The sequence below is a fragment of the Cnephaeus nilssonii genome, assembly GCF_951640355.1.
Source record: "Cnephaeus nilssonii genome assembly, chromosome: X".
Taxonomy (NCBI): Eukaryota; Metazoa; Chordata; class Mammalia; order Chiroptera; family Vespertilionidae; genus Cnephaeus; species Cnephaeus nilssonii.
In genome coordinates, this window is record NC_137071.1 from 121204750 (window position 1) to 121223735 (window position 18986).

The 18986-nt window shown below is 63.2% G+C and overlaps 1 protein-coding gene across 2 annotated transcripts; it reads left to right on the top strand.

The window, feature by feature from the left end:
* Nucleotides 1–278: 278 nt before the first annotated feature.
* On the top strand, nt 279–17916 carry PLXNB3 (plexin B3). 2 transcript variants are annotated; one of them, XM_079765316.1, is made up of 36 exons: nt 279–384; nt 1738–1834; nt 3729–4772; nt 5234–5413; nt 5999–6127; nt 6207–6307; nt 7047–7179; nt 7379–7535; nt 7623–7731; nt 7810–7924; nt 8099–8224; nt 8308–8424; nt 8706–8799; nt 8883–9052; nt 9280–9431; nt 9648–9753; nt 10776–10906; nt 11412–11588; nt 11710–11899; nt 12033–12263; nt 12351–12512; nt 12611–12762; nt 13187–13287; nt 13366–13589; nt 13750–13928; nt 14189–14255; nt 14539–14866; nt 15002–15105; nt 15194–15287; nt 15624–15802; nt 15962–16122; nt 16353–16500; nt 16676–16740; nt 16825–16900; nt 17018–17092; nt 17537–17916. In XM_079765316.1, the coding sequence occupies exons 2-36, from the start codon at nt 1802–1804 to the stop codon at nt 17639–17641; spliced, it is 5715 nt and encodes a 1904-aa protein (XP_079621442.1). In that variant the 5' UTR covers nt 279–384; nt 1738–1801; the 3' UTR covers nt 17642–17916. The 2 variants fall into 2 exon arrangements, with proteins under 2 accessions (XP_079621442.1, XP_079621441.1); XM_079765315.1 differs by lacking the exons at nt 279–384; nt 1738–1834 and adding an exon at nt 1848–2484.
* The last annotated feature ends 1070 nt before the right edge of the window (nt 17917–18986 follow it).

Here is an 18986-nt window from a genome sequence, read left to right on the forward strand (position 1 = left end):
CAGAAAACACTTGAGCATGTGGAAGTGGGTTTTGTCTCTGAACGGTGCCGATGCCAGGCTCGAGCCTGGCACCCAGAAGGCACTTCCTGGAAGGCTATGGAATGCTCCTCTGACAACTCAGTGGGAGGGTACCACCCGGTTCTCACCTGCTCCAGCCAGGTGCCCACAGCCTGCCCTCTGCCATGCCTATCAAGGCCAGCAGAGGGCAGCAGCAACCGCCCTGTGCTGTTGGGCAAAGGGGTGGATGGGGAGGGGCTGGGCTGCCTCATCCGCCAGGATGAGCCCGGTTGGGCACGATTGCATTGTGGGGAGGGAGGCCGGGGCTCCACGGAGACGCACTTCTGGCACCAGCTGCTCCTCAGCCCCTGCCCGCGGCCCACCCAGGTAGGCAAGAACCAGGGCTGGTGAGAGCAAGGGGTGCAGGGGCCTCTGGATTGGGGAGCACCACCTCGGGCTGTGCTGGGACCTGAGAGAAGCAAGGGGTCCACAGGGCCAACTAACTCTCATCCGGGGAAAGGCCTTCAGGGGCCAGCCCCGTGATGGTACCTCCTGATGCCTAAGGGGCACAGCGCCCCACAGGGAAGTAGGACCCCGAACTTCTGCCCCCAAATGGAAGAGCTGGCGCTGCCAAGGGCAGGGCACAGGGTAGGGAGGTGGCCCGCCTGGCTCCCTGCCCCCACAGCCACCCAACTGGCCCAGCCAGGTGGCAGCAAACCTGTTGCTGCCACCTTGCCCACAGCCTGCTGCTGCAGCGCACCGTGGCGAAGGTAGGGTCTCCAATCTCTGCACACCTGCCCCTGCGCCCTCGGGCACAGCCCTAGCTCTGCTGGCTTGGTGTGCACACGGTGCCCTGTGAGGGTGGCAAGGCAGCCAGCTGCCAATGGACACTCCTTTCCCCGCCCCATGCACGGAGGGGGATGTAGGCCCTTCCTGGGATGGTGTTTCCTTGGGGGAGGGGCAGGGGCACTGCCAGCGACCGGTTGCCATGCCTGAAGCTCAGGGTTGAGTTTCTGCGGGCCATGCCCCCCACCCCTTCCCGTGCACCCTCTGCTGGCACTGCGCACCACCACCAGGATGTACCTGGCACGACTTTGCCGGTCCCCCGAGGTGGGGCTGGATGGGCCAGTTCTTCTTCTGGGCCAAAGGGGTGGGGGTGTTGGGGGAGAAAGTGTCCTGGACGCCTTGCCTTTGTCAGCGTCTCCCCTGCCCCCAGTCCGGACAAAGGCAGGCATTGAGGGCCAGGGCTGGCACTGCAGCCAGGCACCAAGGCTACTAAGGCTGAGTCTGGCATTGCGGGGACTGAGCGCCCTGACCCTCCCGTGGGGGCTCCGGGGCCTCCCCTGAGCCGTTCACAAGGAGGAGCTCGCTGGCTGACACCACAGGGGTGGGGCCGGCTGTGTGGCTCTCAGTTTTCTGACTGGAGGAAACCCTGTCCCTTTGTCCCCAGATCCCAGGGGGTGTCTCTCTGAGGGTGGGGAGTGGCAGGGAGCCCCCTGGCCAGAACAGCCGGGGTGGGGTGCGGGGAGAGCACCAGATAGTGGGTCCCTGGCCTCTGGACAGAGGGGACATTGTTGAGGTGGAGGCAGGGCTCCCTCGGCCCGGCCACTATTGACAAAGCTGCCAGCTGTGGTGGAGCCTGGCCACTAGGCCCTTGCCCACCACCCCCCCCCAAACCTCCCTCCTCCCCCAGGGCCAGTGTGAATGGGGCCAAGCCTCAACTGTCTCCCTCCCACTCAGGGCAATGCCCCCCACAGCAGTCTTGTGCCTGTCACCACTGCCCTGGGGCAGCTGAAGTGAGGAGATGTGCTTTCCGCTGCTGCTCCCCTTCTCAACGGTGAGTGCCCGGGTCCCCAGCCCCCAGAGATGTCCCTGGGAGGGGTGGGCCAGCTGAAACAGCACCGGGGAGCCTGGGTGTGGGGCTCCGATGTACTGCACCTCCTGGCCACGGTCCCTCTAGCCCATCACCCACATGCCACGGACGCCACCGCTGATATCCCAGGTCTAGAGGAAACGGCCCTGCCTTTCAGCCAGGCCTGACCTTCCTGTCTGTGTGAGCGAGATAAAGAGCTCTGACGCAGCCACATGCCTGCGAGCCCGGGCGTGCGTCTCTGCTGGCGTCTCTGCTGGCGTCTCTGCTGGCGGGCATGGGACACTGAGCAACTGTGGGCCTGCCCCTGGCGCGCTCACATGCACAGTTATGCGGGATCCGGGCTCAGCTTGCCAGCCAGCTCTGTCCCCTTCTCTGTGGCTCTGGGCTTGGGGTCAGGAGGAGGGTGGAGCGAGAGTCCGCCAAGGCCCACAGGCTCTGCCCTGTTGGCATCTCTCTCTCTCTGTCTCTCTTGCCTGGTCACCGAGGCAGCCGCTGGGGCTGTTGGGCAGGGGCTGCTGCTCATGGCCCCCCGCCGGGAGGCAGCGATCAGGCTCCTGCCCCCAGCAGGCCCGTGGGAGCTACCTCCAGCCTGGGGTCCAAATGGCTCCAAATGGGTGAGGAGCTGCGCCTATGGCTTCTCTGTGTGGAGCTCCCTTCAAGCTCTTCGGCCTTCCTCCCCGCTACCCTCTCCTCACTCAAGCTCTCTTCCTGGCTGTCTTCTTCTCACTCCCCCCTTTTCTCTGTCCACATCCACACTCGGGGTGCCAGGCCCCAATGGACCCCGGCCGCTGGGGCCCACGAAGCAGGGGACAGACCTCCTGTACCCATGTTGTCTCTTGGTGACCTCCCCTCACCTCCCCCAGGCCCAGCTCCCCCCAACCTCTGCTCTGACCACCCCCTAGCCCTCTGTGGCATGACCCTGTTCTCATTGGCCCTGGCTTGCCCCCCCTCCTTGCCATCTTTGGGGAGAGCTGGAGTGGTGTCTCGGCCTGCATTCCTCCGACTGCCTCAGTTTCTCCCTGGCTCGTTCTCCTCTCTCTAACACCCCCTGTCCACGCTGGTGAAGGTCCCTCTTTGCCATTGACCCAGGGCCAGTTTCCCTATCGCTGATGGGGTCTCCCTGCTCTCGCCAACCCTCCCAGCTCTTGCCCCCATGCCACCTCTCTTGTCCGGGTGTCACTGTGTCCTATTTGTGTTCTTCAGGATCTGTCCCCATTCAACAATCTAAACACATACATTTAAAGTGGAAGATGAAAGAATTCTTTCCTTGTGACCCCCCCACCCCACCCCCCATCTCTTGGATACTCTCTTTGTCACTCTTTCTGTTCTCTTCTCTCTGTCCCCTTTCTGGCTCCTTCTGGCTCTGTCTCTGTCTCCATGTCTCTCTCTCTGCTCTCTCTCTTCTTTTAAAATATGTTTTTATTGATGTCAGAGAGGAAGGGAGAGGGAGAGAGAGATAGAAACATCAATGATGACAGAGCATCATGGATCGGCTGCCTCCTGCACGCCCCACACTGGGGATCGAGCCCACAACCCGGGCATGCGCCCTGACCAGGAATCGAACCGTGATCTCCTGGTTCACAGGTCAACACTCAACCACTGAGCCACACCGGCTGGGCTGTCTCTTCTTTTTGCTTCTCTCTGCTCTCTTTCCTTGTCCCTGCTTGATGGCTCCCTCTCTCTGCCTCTCTGTGCTTCTCTCCCTCTTTTTATCTCTCTTCTCAATTCTTCTCTCCCTCTGGTGCTCTTTCTCTACCCCCTCTTCCTCTGTCCCCCTCACCGCCCTGACTCATGCCGGCCAGGGGTGGGGAGGCAGTGCTCCCTCCCACTGGGCCTCAGGTGCTCGGCTCTCCCCCAGGCCCCTGTGATGGCTCCCTGGTCTCCCTTCGGCCCCCACCTCCTGCTCGTGCTGTTGCTGCTGTGCCCACCGCTGCCCCCGACTCAGGCCCATCGCTTCTCCGCACTCAACACTACCTTCAACCACTTGGCACTGGCGCCCGGCCGGGGCACAGTCTACGTGGGGGCGGTGAACCGCCTCTTCCAGCTCAGCCCGGAATTACAGCTTGAGGCTGTGGCTGTCACCGGCCCCATCTTCGACAGTCCCGACTGCGTGCCTTTCCGTGACCCGGCTGAGTGCCCGCAGGCCCAGCTCACTGATAACGCCAACCAGCTGCTTCTCGTGAGCAGCCGGGCCCGGGAGCTGGTGGCCTGCGGGCAGGTGCGGCAGGGCGTGTGCGAGAAGCGGCGCCTGGAGGACGTGTCTCAGCTTCTGTACCAGGCCGAGGACCCGGGCGATGGGCAGTTTGTGGCCGCCAATGCCCCAGGAGTGGCCACGGTGGGCCTGGTGGTGCCTGCACCAGGCCGGGACCTCCTGCTGGTGGCCAGAGGCCTGGCGGGCAAGCTGTCAGGAGGGGTGCCGCCCCTGACTGTCCGCCAGCTAGCTGGGCCGCAGCCCTTCTCCAGCGAGGGCCTGGGCCGCCTCGTGGTGGGAGACTTGTCTGACTACAACAACAGCTATGTGGCGGCCTTTGCCAACGCCCGCTCCGCCTACTTCGTCTTCCGCCGTCGTGGGGCCCGGGCACAGGCCGAATATCGCTCCTATGTTGCCCGAGTCTGCCTGGGGGATGCCAATCTTTACTCCTACGTGGAGGTACCCCTCCACTGCCATGGTCAGGGCCTCATCCAGGCTGCCTTCCTCGCCCCGGGCACCTTGCTGGGGGCCTTTGCCACAGGCCCTAAGGGGACACAGGCGGCCCTGTGCGCCTTCCCCCTGGCAGAGCTGGACGGCAGCATGGAGCAGGCCCGGCGCCTGTGCTACACAGCAGGCGGCCGGGGCCCCAGCGGCACGGAGGAAGCCACCGTGGAGTATGGCGTCACTTCACGCTGCGTCACCCTGCCCCCTGTAAGTGGCTGGGCCCGGGCCCCACTCTTGTCCTCTCACCTGAGGCTTTGCCCACCGTCTTTTGGTGGTGGCTCTGGTCTTCTCTCGCTGCCTCATCTGGCCTTGCCTGCCTCGCTGTCCCTGTCCCTCGTGGTCCTGCGGCATCTCTCAGCCCAGGGCAGGGGCTGCCATACGGAGTCCTGAGCAGCAGGCAGCTGGACACTCCCATGTGACAATTATCCATGGCCTCTTGGTTAGAGGATGTCACGAAGGGGCCGGCTTGGTCTCCAAGTCTCCTAGCTGGTCTTTCTCCCTCTCTGCGGTGGGCTTGGTCTCACCGCGGGGCTCCCTGGCCCTACCCTCCATCCTGCCTCGCTCTCTTCTCACTGGCCACCTGGCTGATCTCCTCTGACTAGCTCTGGGCCTGGGGAAGTACCTTCTGCCTTTTCTGAGAACTGATTGTGCCCTCCCCGCCTGTCCAGGACTCCCCTGAGTCGTACCCCTGTGGCGATGAGCACACCCCCAGCCCCATCGCTGGCCGCCAGCCCCTGGAGGCCAGGCCTCTGCTGCAGCTCGGGCAGCCCATCAGCGCCATCGCAGCCCTCCAGGCAGATGGGCACATGGTAGCCTTCCTGGGGGACACCCAGGGCCAGCTGCATAAGGTGAGGGCCTGTCATCTCCAGCCTCCCGGCCCTGCGGTCTTAACACTTCCGGGCCAGGCCCTGCAGCAGCTCAGGGCAGCCCCAGGTACCCTCCGCCTCAGCTTGTGTCCTGGCTGGCTGGGTGCCACCTGCCTGACGCCCAGAGACATGACCTAGGATGACTGCCCAGGTGCCTCCTAGGCAACCCCAACTTCTCCAGCCAATAGTGGGAGCGAACAGCCAAGGTGGATGAGGGTGGCATGGAGGCAGGGTGGACAGTGCCTGGCCCGCAGAGCCAGCCTAGCCCCAGAAGTCTCTCCGAGGCAAACTCTTGCCTTCTTGTGACCTGTTTGCCTCCCCACAACTGCCTTCCCGCCCCTGGGGCCCGAGGGCCTCACCTAGGGTGGCTCTGCCACTCTAGCTGGGTGATGCGGAATGGAGGATGCAACATGGGCAGAATGGACGCCCATGGGCCTTTCCCACCCTCTGTGGCCTGGGATCCCCAGTCTGGAAAAGAGCACATGCCCTGAACAGTCGACCTGGGGCCATCTGAGAGGGGGCCTTGGCTCAGCGGGCTAGCCCAGCCCTGTCCTTGTCATCCCCCAGGTCTTTCTCAATGGCTCCCAAAGCCAAGTGTATCACTCCCAGCAAGTGGGGCCTCCAGGCTCAGCGATCAGCCCCGACCTGCTGGTGGATAACAGCAGCAGCCACCTCTACGTCCTGACTGCCCAGCAGGTGAGGGGTGGCCCAGGGGTCTGGGTACATGAGGCCTGAGTGCCCGCACCCACTGCTTCTGTCCCTACTGCCCGTCCAGGTGGACCGGGTACCCGTGGCGGCCTGCCCCCAGTTCCCCGACTGCACCAGCTGCCTCCAGGCCCGGGACCCGCTGTGTGGCTGGTGCATCCTCCAGGGCAGGTGAGTGCAGCGCCTACGCCCAGGTGTCGGCTGACGGGTGGTACATGCTGGGAGGCCACACCTGGAAGCAGCTCTGGGCATGCCAGGAGGCCAGTTCGGCTCCCTGTGGTAAAACTTGGGCCGCGCCCGGCGTGGCTCAGTGTTTGAGCATTGACCAAGGAGTTCACGGTTCGATTCCCTGTCAGGGCACATGCCCAGGTTGTGGGCTCGCTCCTCAGTGTGGGGCGTGCAGGAGGCAACTGATTAGTGATTCTCTCTCATCATTGATGTCCCTATCTCTCTCTCCCTCTCCCTTCCTCTTTGAAATGAATAAAAAATATTAAAAATAAAAAAGACTCAGGCCACTACTGAGTTCCTCCATCCTGTCCCATCCCACCAAACCAGGACTCTGCTCGGCAGACCCTTCCCACCATGGCCGAACCTGCTCACTTCTCATTCTCCTACCTCTACCCTGGGCCAGGCCTCTGTCACCTCTCTCGGGTGTCCCCTCCAGCCCATGCTCTGCACGGCAGCCCCAGGAATCCCTCCGGCACCCCTAAGTCAGATGCGTGTGCCTTCCTTCAGCAGCATGGCCTCCTCTTACTGTCAAGGCCAAAGCCCATGCACTGACCACCGAGCCCTGGTGCTTGGCCCCTTCCTCTTACGGTGCTCCAGCTGGGCCATCCTTCCAACCCCTTTGCGGCCAGTCATCCAAATAGCCTGAGACCCATGCGGTGACCCAGTGGGCCCCTGCCCGCAGGTGTACCCGCAAGGGCCAATGTGCGAGGGCAGCCCAGCCCAACCAGTGGCTGTGGAGCTATGAGGAAGACAGTCGCTGCCTGCGTGTCCAGAGCTTGCTGCCGGCCCACCACCCCCGCCAGGAGCAGGGCCAGGTGAGGCTCCGGTACCACGTGCCTGTGAGGGATGCCCCCAGGCTGCACGCACCACCACCACCACCACCCGCGTCCTCCTCTCCTGCTGCCTCTACTCCCACTCACTGTACTCTGGCTTCATCTCTCTCAGCGAGTTGCCCTCCCCACCCCCACCCCCCAAGAAGCCCTTGCCTGCTCTGTTTTCCTTGCACATGCCCAGGTCACCTTGTCTGTCCCCCGGCTGCCCACCCTGGCTATGGATGAATACTTCCATTGTGCCTTTGGAGACTACGACAGCTTGGCTCAAGTGGAAGGGCCCCACGTGGCCTGTGTCACCCCTCCCCACGACCAGCTGCCACTTAACCCTCCAGGCACAGGTGAGGGGTCCCTGGGCTGGGTGGCCGGGGCAGGAGCTGGAGGGGCAGAGCCACATGACCTATTCTGCTACCACCGTCCCCTCCTAGACCACGTCACCTTGTCCCTGGCCTTGATGTTTGAGGATGTGGCCATCGCTGTCACCAACTTCTCCTTCTATGACTGCAGTGCTGTCCATGCCTTGGAGGTGGCTGCCCCGTGAGTGCTAGGCCTGGCTGCCGGGTAAGCGTGGCGATCCAGATAGTGCCCAGCCTGAGCAGCCCCCTGCCCCTCCAGGTGCCGTGCTTGTGTGAGCAGCCTCTGGCGATGCCACTGGTGCCCCCAGAGCAGCCGCTGTGTGTACGGAGAGCACTGCCCAGAGGGCGAGAGGACCATCTATAGCACCCAGGAGGTAGGTGGGCCCTGCCTGTTGGGCTCCCCTTCGCTGCTCAACCTCCCCCCACCCCAATGGCTGCAGGGCTGCGTGTGTGGGCCTCTGCCTTTACTGCCACTGCAGACCCACCTCACCCTGTGCCCTGCCCAGGTCCCTGAACTTCTGAAGGGCTAATGGATCTTCTTTCCCCAGGTGGATGTCCAGATGCGTGGCCCAGGGGTTTGTCCTCAGGTTGAGGGCCTGGCAGGTCCCCTCCTCGTGCCTGTGGGCTGGGAGAGCCGCTTGGCCCTGCGAGTTCGGAACCTTCAGCATTTCCGAGTAAGCCGTCCGGTGGGCAGGGAAGGGGGACAGAGTGGGAGGTGGCTGACCATGTCCAGGGTCCTGACAGTGTCTACCCCCAGGGTCTGCCTGCCTCCTACCACTGCTGGCTGGAGCTGCCCGGAGAACTACAGAGGCTGCCAGCCTCCCTGGAAGAGACGGCTGGGGATGCGGGCCTCGTCTACTGCCAGGCCCAGCAGGTGAGCAGCCATCCACAGCCTCCTCACCTGCCATTGGACGCCTTCTGCAGCCCTCCCAGCTGGTCCCATCCCTTCAGAGGCTCACGCTCTACATCCCTTTGTCACGAGGCCTGCTCTGTGTAGCAGGAACACCGTGCCCACAGCCACCCCCCCAGGCTTGCTGTCTGGTGGGAGATGTGGGCACTGAACAATGGCACCCATTCTGGGAGGAGTGTCCCAGAGGAGGCAAGGGTCAGCGGTGTCTTGAGTTGGGCTAGGCATGACCCACCCTCCACCCACAGTTCCACCCCCCCATGGCCCAGCGGGAGCTCCCGGTGCCCATCTACGTCACCCGGGGTGAGGGTCAGCGGCTGGACAATGCCCGTCCTCTTCATGGTGAGTTTGGAGGCGGCAGGGCAGGCCGGGCAGGGTGTGCAGCAAAGGGGAGGCGCCTCAGTGTGCTGCCTGACCTTCCCCAGTGACCCTGTACGACTGTGCCGTGGGCCACCCCGACTGCAGCCACTGCCAGGCAGCCAACGGGAGCCTGGGCTGCCTGTGGTGCAGCCACGGCCAGCCTGCCTGTCTCTATGGGCCACTGTGCCCACCTGGGGCCGTGGAGCTGCTGTGTCCAACACCCACCATCGACATGGTCAGCCCCCCAGCCCCAGCCCTGATCTCCACCCCCAACTCCTCCCCAATGGCCCAGTCCCTCTCCTCCTCCCCCCCCCCCCAGCCCTATCTGCCTTGCCGTGCCCCTCACTGTCCTAGCCTCACCCAGGTCAGAGGAGCTGCCTCCGGCTGGCCAGCTGGTCAGGCACGCCCCACTGCAGAGCAGGTGTGGCTTTGGGGATCCCATGGCCACCTTCCTTGCTGCAGATCGAGCCCCTGACTGGCCCCCCTGAGGGCGGCTTGGCCCTCACCATCCTGGGCTCCAATCTGGGCCGAGACTTTGCGGACGTGCAGGACGCCGTGAGCGTGGCCGGCCAGCCCTGCAACCCTGACCCTGCTCTCTACCGCACCTCAGCCCGGTGAGGCCTTCCGGGACTGGCCACCCAGAGATAAGGGAGGCTTGCAGCCAAGAAATGAGGGTCTGGGTCAGATGTGCCAAGGGAGGGGGCAGCTGGCAGTGAGAGGGGTGGAGGGGGTAGGCTTTAGGCAGTGGCTGGTGGGTGGCTCCCAGCTCCCACCAGGGAAGTGCCCAGCACATCAGGGCCCTGAGCAACTACCGGGCCTCTGCTCCCCAGGATTGTGTGTGTGACATCTCCGGCCCCCAAAGGCACCACAGGGCCAATCCAAGTGGCCATTAAGAGTCGGCCACCAGGCATCTCCATCCAACACTTCACCTACCAGGTCAGTGCCCAGCCTGAGTTGGTCTCCACGCAGGGGAAGTAGGAGGGAGGGGCAGAAAGGCAGGGACACCCAGGTGAGGCTTTCAAACTTGACCTCAGCGTAGCCGGGAGTGTTGCTGCATGTCCAGTAGGGAAGCTACAGGATCTGAGTGGAGGACGGGCTGGGACAATGGCGCCACAGTGCAGACACCGCTGGTAGCAGCTGTCCAGGAGGGAGGCGGGCAGCAGAAGCAATAAGAACAGAGGGTGGCCCTGACTGGGTTTGGCTCAGTGGATAGAGCGTCGGCCTGCAGACTGAAGGGTCCCAGGTTCGATTCCGGTCAAGGGCGTGCGCCTTGGTTGCAGGCACGTCCCCAGTGGGGGGTGTGCAGGAGGCAGCTGATTGATGTTTCTCTCCCATCGATGTTTCTAACTCTCTATCACTTTCCCTTCCTCTCCGTAAAAAATCAATAAAATATATTTAAAAAATAAATAAAAGAACAGAGGGTGGTGGGCCAGTGTGGGGCTCGGAGCTGTTGGGACTTGCTGCAGGCCAGGGGGCTGGGGGAGGGGGCAGGGACGCCTTCAAGTGTTAGCCTGAGCCTTAGGCACCTGCTGGGGCCATTTAGGGAGCCAAGAAGCCCAGGGCAGGAGCAGTGAGGGGCAGGGGCAGGTTAGCACCTGCTTGGCACATGCAGCATCTGAAGGAGGCAATTGGATCTCAGGGTTTACCACTCAGCGGGGGCCCGGGTGGTGCAAGCGATGGCAGAGGAGGCCATCTGGGAGGGGCAGACCCAATGAGAGAAGACCCCTCCCTCCCCATGGGGCAAGGCGGCTGAGAGGAGAGTTGTGGGGCTACGGAAGCTGAGCTTAGGGCTTCCAGGTGGGTGCTGTCGTCTGTAGCCCAGGAGACAGAGCTGAAAAGTGGGCCAGCACCCCACAGCCCAAGAGCTTTGGGGGCTGGAGCTGAGGCAAGAAAACGCCAGGAAGGGCTGCCATGCCTGCTGGTCTACCATGCCTGCCCCAGCCTGCCTTGTCCCCCAGGACCCCATCCTGCTGAGCCTGAGTCCCCAAAGAGGTCCCCAGGCAGGGGGCACCCAGCTCACCATCCATGGGCAACACCTCCAGACAGGAGGCAACATCAGTGCTTTTGTGGGCAGCCAATCCTGTCCTATGTGAGTATCTCTCTCCTCCCTATTCTGGCCGGGCTGCTGTCAGCTGGGGACATTCCCTGTGGGCCTCAGTGACCCCTTTTGTACAGCACAGGGGGTGGACTCAGGGCTCCCCAAGGCCCCCATGAAAGTTCAAGAGAAGCCTGGCCAGTGTGGCTCAGCGGTTGAGCGTCGACCTATGAACCAGGAGGTCATGGCTGGATCCCCGGTCAGGGCACATGTCCGGGATGCGGGCTCGATCCCCAAGTGGGGGGCGGGGGTGTGTGCAGGAGGCAGCCGAACAATGACTCTCTCATCACTGATGTTTCTATCACTCTCTCCTTCTCCTTTCCTCTCTGAGATCAACTGAAAAATATATTTAAAAAAAAAGAAAAAAGAAAGTCCAAGAGAAATGGTCACTGCGACCACCCTTGGTGGGCTCTGCCCTAGAGGGAGCCAGAGCGGGGCTCTTGTGGGGTGGCCAGGCTGAAGCTAGAGTCCAAGATGCCAGACCCCCTCCCCCCTGCAGCCAGGAGCCAGTGTGTCCTGAGGCCATTGTGTGCCACACCATGCCCCAGGCCGGCCCAGGAGAGGCTGTGGTTCGCGTGGTCTTTGGCCAGGCCCAGCGCACACTGGGAGCCAGCCCTTTCCGCTACACAGCCAACCCCCAGCTCACGGCGGCAGAGCCCAGCGTCAGCTTCCGAGGGTGAGGACCTGGGCCACCAGGGCGACCTGTGTGTCCTTCCTGGGAGGTCCGGAGGTGGGGAGGCAAGGCTGAGCTGGGCTGCCTGCTGCCCCCACCCCTGCTGACTACTCTCCTGGCACAGGGGCGGGCGGCTGATCCGAGTCAGGGGCCAGGATCTAGACGTGGTGCGGCAGCCGCTGCTGTCCGTGTGGCTGGAGACCGCGGCGGAGGCGCAGGCTACGGGGGCCCAGCCCCAGGACCTCCGGAGGGGCTGTGGGGCCCCTGCTGAACCCCCGCAGGCTTGTGTCCAGCTTGAGGGGGGTTTGCTGCAGGTGAGCCCCCACCGGCAATCATCGGGGCTGCCAGTGGGGCGGTGCCCAGTGAAGCGGGCAGGGCGGGTCACCCTGTTCCTGGGAGTGAGCGGGGGAAGCCCCCAGCTCATCCCACCTCGTCCTGGCCCCACAGTGCTCCACCGTCTGCTCCATCAACTCCTCCAGCCTCCTCCTGTGCCGGAGCCCCGCTGTGCCAGACGGTGCCCGCCCCCAGCGCGTCTTCTTCTCCCTAGACAACGTCCGCGTGGACTTCGCCAACGCCAGTGGGGGCCAGGACTTTCTGTACCAGCCCAACCCCCGGCTGGCCCCCCTCAGCCGCAAGGGGCCTGCCCGCCTCAAGCCAGGCAACGTCCTAGACGTGGAGGTGAGGGCTTCTGTTACCATTGATGCACAGCGGGGGGCTGTGGGCAGGGCTGGGCAGCCTGGCTCAGGCCCCTGGTCTGTCTCCCAGGGTGAGGGCCTCAACCTGGGGATCAGCAAGGAGGAGGTGCGCGTGCACATTGGCGATGGCGAGTGCCTGGTCAAGACGCTCACACTCACCCACCTGTACTGTGAGCCACCCCTGCGGGTCCCGCAGGCCGCCAACGGCTCCAGTGCGCTGCCGCAGTTTGTGGTAAGGCTGGGCCCTGGGTGCAGGGGCAGATGGCCAGTGGGGCAATAAAGGCCCACACTCAGGAGCCTTCCTCCTCACTCTCCCCCCTCCCCCGCCAGGTACAGATGGGCAACCTGCGGCTGGCCCTGGGCCCAGTGCAGTATGAGGCTGAGCCTGCACCGCCTGCCTTCCCCGTGGAAGCTCAGGTCGGCTTGGGCATGGGCGTTGCTGTGCTGACAGCCGCTGTGCTACTCCTGACTCTCATGTACAGGTAAGGTCCTCCGCCCCATCACCACCCCCTTGTGCACCTGCACGAACTTCCCTCTTCACTTTGCTTTGTTGTTGTTTTGAATATCTTTTTTATTGATTTCAGAGAGGAAGGGAGAGGGAGAGAGAGAGAGAGAGAGAGAGAGAGAGAGAGAGAGAGAGAGAAACACCAATGATGAGAGAGAATCATTGATCGACTGCCTCCTGCACGCCCCACACTGGGGATCGAGCCCGCAATTGGGAATCATACTGCAACCTCCTGGTTCATAGGTCGATGTTCAACCACTGAGCCACACCAGCCAGGCTCCTTCTTCACTTTGGGAAAGGGTGCCCCATGGCAGGCCTCCCAGCAGGCAGCTCTCCTGGCTTGGTGGCCTCTGTGCAGGCAGGCCTGGGTCCGTGGCTAACACCCGGTCTCTGGGCTGCAGGCACAAGAGCAAGCAGGCCCTGCGTGACTACCAGAAGGTTCTGGTGCAGCTGGAGAACCTGGAGATCGGTGTGGGTGACCAGTGCCGCAAGGAATTCACAGGTGAGGAGGGGGCGGTGGGGAGGGGGCAGAGGGCCCACTCGGGCCTGAGCCCACACCTTGGTGGCTCCCGGTCTGCAGACCTGATGACCGAGATGACTGACCTCAGCAGCGACCTGGAGGCCAGCGGGATCCCCTTCCTGGACTACCGCACCTACACCGAGCGCGTCTTCTTCCCGGGCCACGGCAGCTGCCCGCTGCAGCCCGTGTTCGAAGGGCCTGGGGAAGAGGGCCACCGTGTCCCCGTGCGCCAGGGCCTCACGCAGCTCTCCAATCTGCTCAACAGCAAGCTTTTTCTTCTCACAGTGAGGGCCACGAGGACGGGCCAGCGGCGGGGGGGGGGGGTCTCCTGAGGGGTGGGGGGCTGGGCTGGGTGGCAGGGACAGGCACAACGTGGGGGGCGGGGAGGACGCACGGGGTGAGGGGCTTCGCAGAGTGAGCAGCAGCTTCCCTGCCACCACCCAGCTCATCCACACGCTGGAGGAGCAGCCCAGCTTCTCCCAGCGAGACCGCTGCCACGTGGCCTCGCTGCTGTCCCTGGCGCTGCACAGCAAGCTGGAGTACCTGACTGACATCATGAAGACGCTGCTTGGTGACTTAGCCGCCCATTATGTGCACAAGAACCCCAAGCTCATGCTTCGAAGGTTGGCTTTGGCCTGACCTTGGTTGGGCCTGGCAGCAGGGATGGTGGCTCCCCCCTCCCCTCCCCTTCCCCCTCTGCTCTGTCCTGGGGTGGGCGGGGCCTGGAACACCCAGGAAGTGGGCTAGGACCTAAGCCACTGGTGAGGAAGGAGATGACACGGAGGGTGACAGGCGGAAAAGCTCTGCGTTGCCTCCAGTGCCGCCTGAGCTCGGGGACATGGCCCTGCAGCAACCTCTCTAACCCGAGGCCTGCTCCCTGCAGGACGGAGACCATGGTGGAGAAGCTGCTCACAAACTGGCTGTCCATCTGTCTCTACACCTTCCTGAGGGTGAGGGGCGCCCCAGACTGCACCTTCTCCCCTTGCTCCCTTGAGGGACTGTCGCCTCATTAACCTGCACCCCAATTCCCTCAGGGCCCAATGAGGGGATGGAAAGGGAAGGACTTTGACCCCCCCCTCCCCCCGCCCGCCTCCCAGGGCTGGATGTGAGGCAGAGGCCAGCTGTCATGATCCGCCCTCATTCTGTGCAGCTGGCTGCTCCTCCCCCCCCCACCCCCAAGCCCTCTGCACTTCCCACAGCCCACTGATGCTGGCTCGTCCTAACTGGTTGCAGGAGGTGGCTGGTGAGCCCCTGTATATGCTCCTCCGGGCCATCCAGTACCAGGTGGATAAGGGTCCTGTGGACGCCGTGACAGGCAAGGCTAAAAGGACCCTGAATGACAGTCGCCTGCTTCGGGAGGACATGGACTTCCGGCCCCTAACATTGATGGTGCTGGTGGGCCCTGGGGCCGGGGGGACCTCAGGGAGCAGCTCAGCGCAGCACGTGCCCACCCGGGTGCTCGACACAGACACCATCACTCAGGTCAAGGAGAAGGTGTTGGAGCAAGTCTACAAGGGTACCCCGTTCTCCCAGAGGCCCTCCGTGCACACCCTAGACCTCGGTGAGAGAGAGCCCGACCCCCCTCCCCTCCTGGGGCACCTGTAGAGGCTCAGCTCTGCCTGGCCCTGAATGGCAGACTTGGGGGACGGGCTGCAGGCTGATGGGCTTCCCGGGGTCTCCCCCTGGATCCCCCCAGAGTGGCGCTCGGGCCTGGCTGGTCACCTAACCTTATCGGATGAGGACCTGACCTCAGTGACCCAGAATCACTGGAAGAGACTCAACACCCTCCAGCACTACAAGGTTCGGGGTGGGCACGGGCTGGGGAGCAGGCCTCCTGCCTCTGGATCGGCCAGAGAAGAAACCCAGCCTCTGCTCCCCTCCCGTCCAGGTCCCAGATGGGGCCACAGTGAGGCTCATCCCCCAGCTGCACAATGGAGGCGCCGTCTCCCAGAGCCTGGCCCAGAGCTGCTCCTCCGGGGAGAGTGAGTCCCCAAACCCAGATGTGTGCGCATCTGTCCCCGGGAGCTTGAGGCGGCCAGGCAGGAGTCCTGGCCATACCATCACCTGGGGCTCCCCATGCCTTGCCAGCGGGACAGCCAAAACTTGAGGCTGAGCAAAGGGCCTGGGGCAGATGAGGGCAGCGGTGTGTCCCAGTCAGGGAGCTCCAGGGCTATGGGGTGTGGTCTGAACAAGCCCCTGGGGGGCACCCTCCTTTCCACATCATTACCATGGGCTCCTCCCAGCCTCTCCCACCTTGCCAAGCGGGGTGGGGTGGGCAGCAGGGCATAGGACTGAGGCCGGCACATGCGTGTCTCCAGACATCCCCATGCTGGAGGACGGCGAGGAGAGTGGGGTCCGCCTCTGGCACCTGGTGAAAGGCACCGAGGAGCCAGAAGGGAACAAGGTTCGGCGCAGCAGCCTGCGGGAGCGGGAGCGGGAGCGGGCACGGGCCAAAGCCATCCCGGAAATCTACCTCACCCGCCTGCTCTCCATGAAGGTCAGTGCAGCTGGGAGCTGGGAGCTGGGCCCCGGGGGAGCCAAGTGACAGGAAGGCTCACCCAGGGGCCCCTGACTGAGGTGGGGAGCGCGCATGCTCCTGAGAGGCTGAGGGGCAGCGCCACGCCCACTGATGGAGCCCGCTCCCCTGCCTTTCCAGGGCACCCTGCAGAAGTTCGTGGATGACACCTTCCAGGCCATCCTGAGCGTGAACCGGCCCGTGCCCATCGCTGTCAAGTACCTGTTCGACTTCCTGGATGAGCTGGCAGAGAAGCATGGCATCGAGGACCCAGAGACCTTGCACATCTGGAAGACTAACAGGTACCGTGCCGATGGGAGAGAGCAGAGCCAGCCCATGGCATCCCAGAGGGACAAGGACATGGCCATGATGAGGGCAGTGGGACCTGAACAGGAAGCCAGGCTCGATTTCTGGCCACCCCCCAGCATGGACTCACGGGACCGCTCCCCAGGGAGCCCAGGGCCGGGCCCAGGCTGGTGCGGTGTGCTGGGCTAGCCACGCCTCACACCCACGGCTGGCCCTGTGTCTCCAGCCTGCTGCTCCGATTCTGGGTGAACACGCTGAAGAACCCACAGCTCATCTTTGACATACGGGTGTCAGACAACGTGGATGCCATTCTTGCCGTCATCGCCCAGACCTTCATCGACTCCTGTACAGTCTCGGAGCACAAAGTGGGCCGGGTGAGAGCAGAGCCAGCCCATGGCGGGTGGGTACAGAGCCCTGGGTGGGGCTGGGAGGGATGGCGCACAGTGGGGACCAAGGGGAGGGGCATTGGTGGCGCGGTCAGGGTGACAGGGCCAGAGATTCCCCCACCTCCCCACTCACCGCCCCCCCCCCCCCCCCAATCCGGAGCAGGATTCCCCGGTGAACAAACTGCTCTATGCCCGGGAGATCCCTCGCTACAAGCAGATGGTGGAGAGGTAGGTGTCAGGGTGCACGGCGGGGGTGGGGGGGTGGGGGGGGGGATGGAGGCTGCCTGCCCCTAACTGTGTCCCCTCCTCCAGATACTACTCTGACATTCGCCAGAGCTCTCCGGCAAGCTACCAGGAAATGAATTCAGCTCTGGCCGAGCTCTCGGGGGTGAGGCAGGGCCCAGGGACGCACCTCTCGGCGTTTAGGGGACAGGGTGTAGGGGGAGGCTTGGGGCTGGAGGCCCCGGCTGGGGACTCACACCCTCCCCAATGTGCTGCCCCCCAGAACTACACCTCTGCTCCCCACTGTCTGGAAGCCCTGCAAGAACTCTATAACCACATCCACAGGTATTATGACCAGGTGAGGCCAGGGTGCTGCGGGGGAGGGGCACTCCCCTGGGGGTGGAGGAGGCGGCCAGGCCCACCCCTGCAGGCAGATGGGAGGAAGGGCTTGGTTTCTGTTTGTTTGTTTGTTTGTTTGTTTTTATTGATTTCAGAGAGGGAGAGAGAGATAGAAACATTAATGATGAGAGAAAATCATTGATCAGCTGCTTCCTACATGACCCACCCTGGGGATCCAGCCCACAGCCTGGGCATGTGCCCTGACCAGGAATTTGAACCGTGACCTCCAGGTTCATAGGTCGATGCTCAACCACTGAGCCACGCTGGCCGGGCTGGTTTCGGTTTAGATTCCCCAGGGAGGCCCGGGACAGCCCTGCTGAGATACAAGCAGGGCTGGGTAGCACTGGGTCAGTGGGCAGAGGGCTGGGGGCTCATGAGGGGTGCCCTCCTCTGCCCCGGGCAGATCATCAACGCCCTGGAGGAGGACCCTGTGGGCCAGAAGATGCAGCTGGCCTGCCGCCTGCAGCAGATCGCCGCCCTGGTGGAGAACAAGGTGACTGACCTGTGAGCTCAGGCCACAGTGGACGCCTGAGGCCCATCAGCTTGGAGGGAAGCCAGCAGGACCCACCACCACAGTGCCTTATGCCTTATGATTCCTGGACCAAGCAGAAGAGGGGCTGCAGAGAGTGGGGGGGGGGGGCAGGGGGAGGGTCCCTGCAACCTCTCCTCCCCCACCCTTCCTCCCTGCCCCGGGCTTTTTTCTAATTTATAGCAATCCTTCCCCCTCCTCCTCATTATATTTATTTGCTTGCTGGAAAGTTGCATCTGGAAATAAAATCTTTTTAGAAAAAGCACAGTCCCCGGCCCCTTCCTTCCTCTGGAGTCGACACAGCCCTCTCCTCGGTGCCATGGCTGTGACTTCCGTTGCCTGAGGAAAAGAGGGGTCATGGGGCATCCCCAGGCCTTGCTCTCCTCCCTCCCTTCGCCTCTACTGCCCTCTGCAGGAAAAGTGCCCCTGCCCTCCCACCCCCATCTATGCCCACCCCACCCTACCGTTCTTTCCTGGCACAGGGACACAGGACCAAGTGTCCCCGATCCTGGGCTAACCATAGTCACTGCTAAGCCCCCGTTTCATTCTGAGTCCTCAACAGTCCCCAGCTGCCGGCTCTACCTTAAAAACATTTTTTTAAAATATATATATCCTATATAATAAAAGCATAGTATGCAAATTGTCCCCTCGACCAGGAGGTCGTCTGGGAGTTCGACCAGGGGGCAGGGCCGGCCGGGGCAAGGGAGGGAGGCCCCAGCTGGCAGCTGGCAGCACTGGCGACCGGACTCCAGAGAGGAAGGAAGAAGGAGAGAGAGATCAAAACATCAATGATGAGAGAGAATCATTGATCAGCTGCCTCCTGCACACCCACACCAGGGGTTGAGCTGGGAACCCGGGCATGTGCCCTGACCGGGAATCGAACCGTGACCTCCTGGTTTATAGGTCGATGCTCAACCACTGAGCCACACCAGCCGGGCCGGCTCCACTCTTGCCCCCTCCCTTCCATCCTGGGAGCCGCCAGAGTGACCTTTCAAAAGTGCCCATCAGTCTGCCAGAAACCCATAATTGGCCACCCCAGGCCTCCCCTCCTCTCCCCCACCCCCAGCCACTCTGTGGCCAGGCCAGCCATGGAGGTCGCCAGCCCAGGAGGTTTCCAGCCCATCCTTTTGCCAGCCTTACCCCAACCAGGCCCTTTGTCACCCTGGAGACTTACCCTTCCGCCCCCTTTCTGAGGACCCGATTCTTCTTGGTCCCCTCGGATGCAGCTGCAAGGTCACAAGATCTGCCTCTGACCTGGACATCCCTTTGTCACCAGCCCGCTAGAGCCGTGGGCTTGCTTGCTCCCCACTAGAGGAGGACCCCT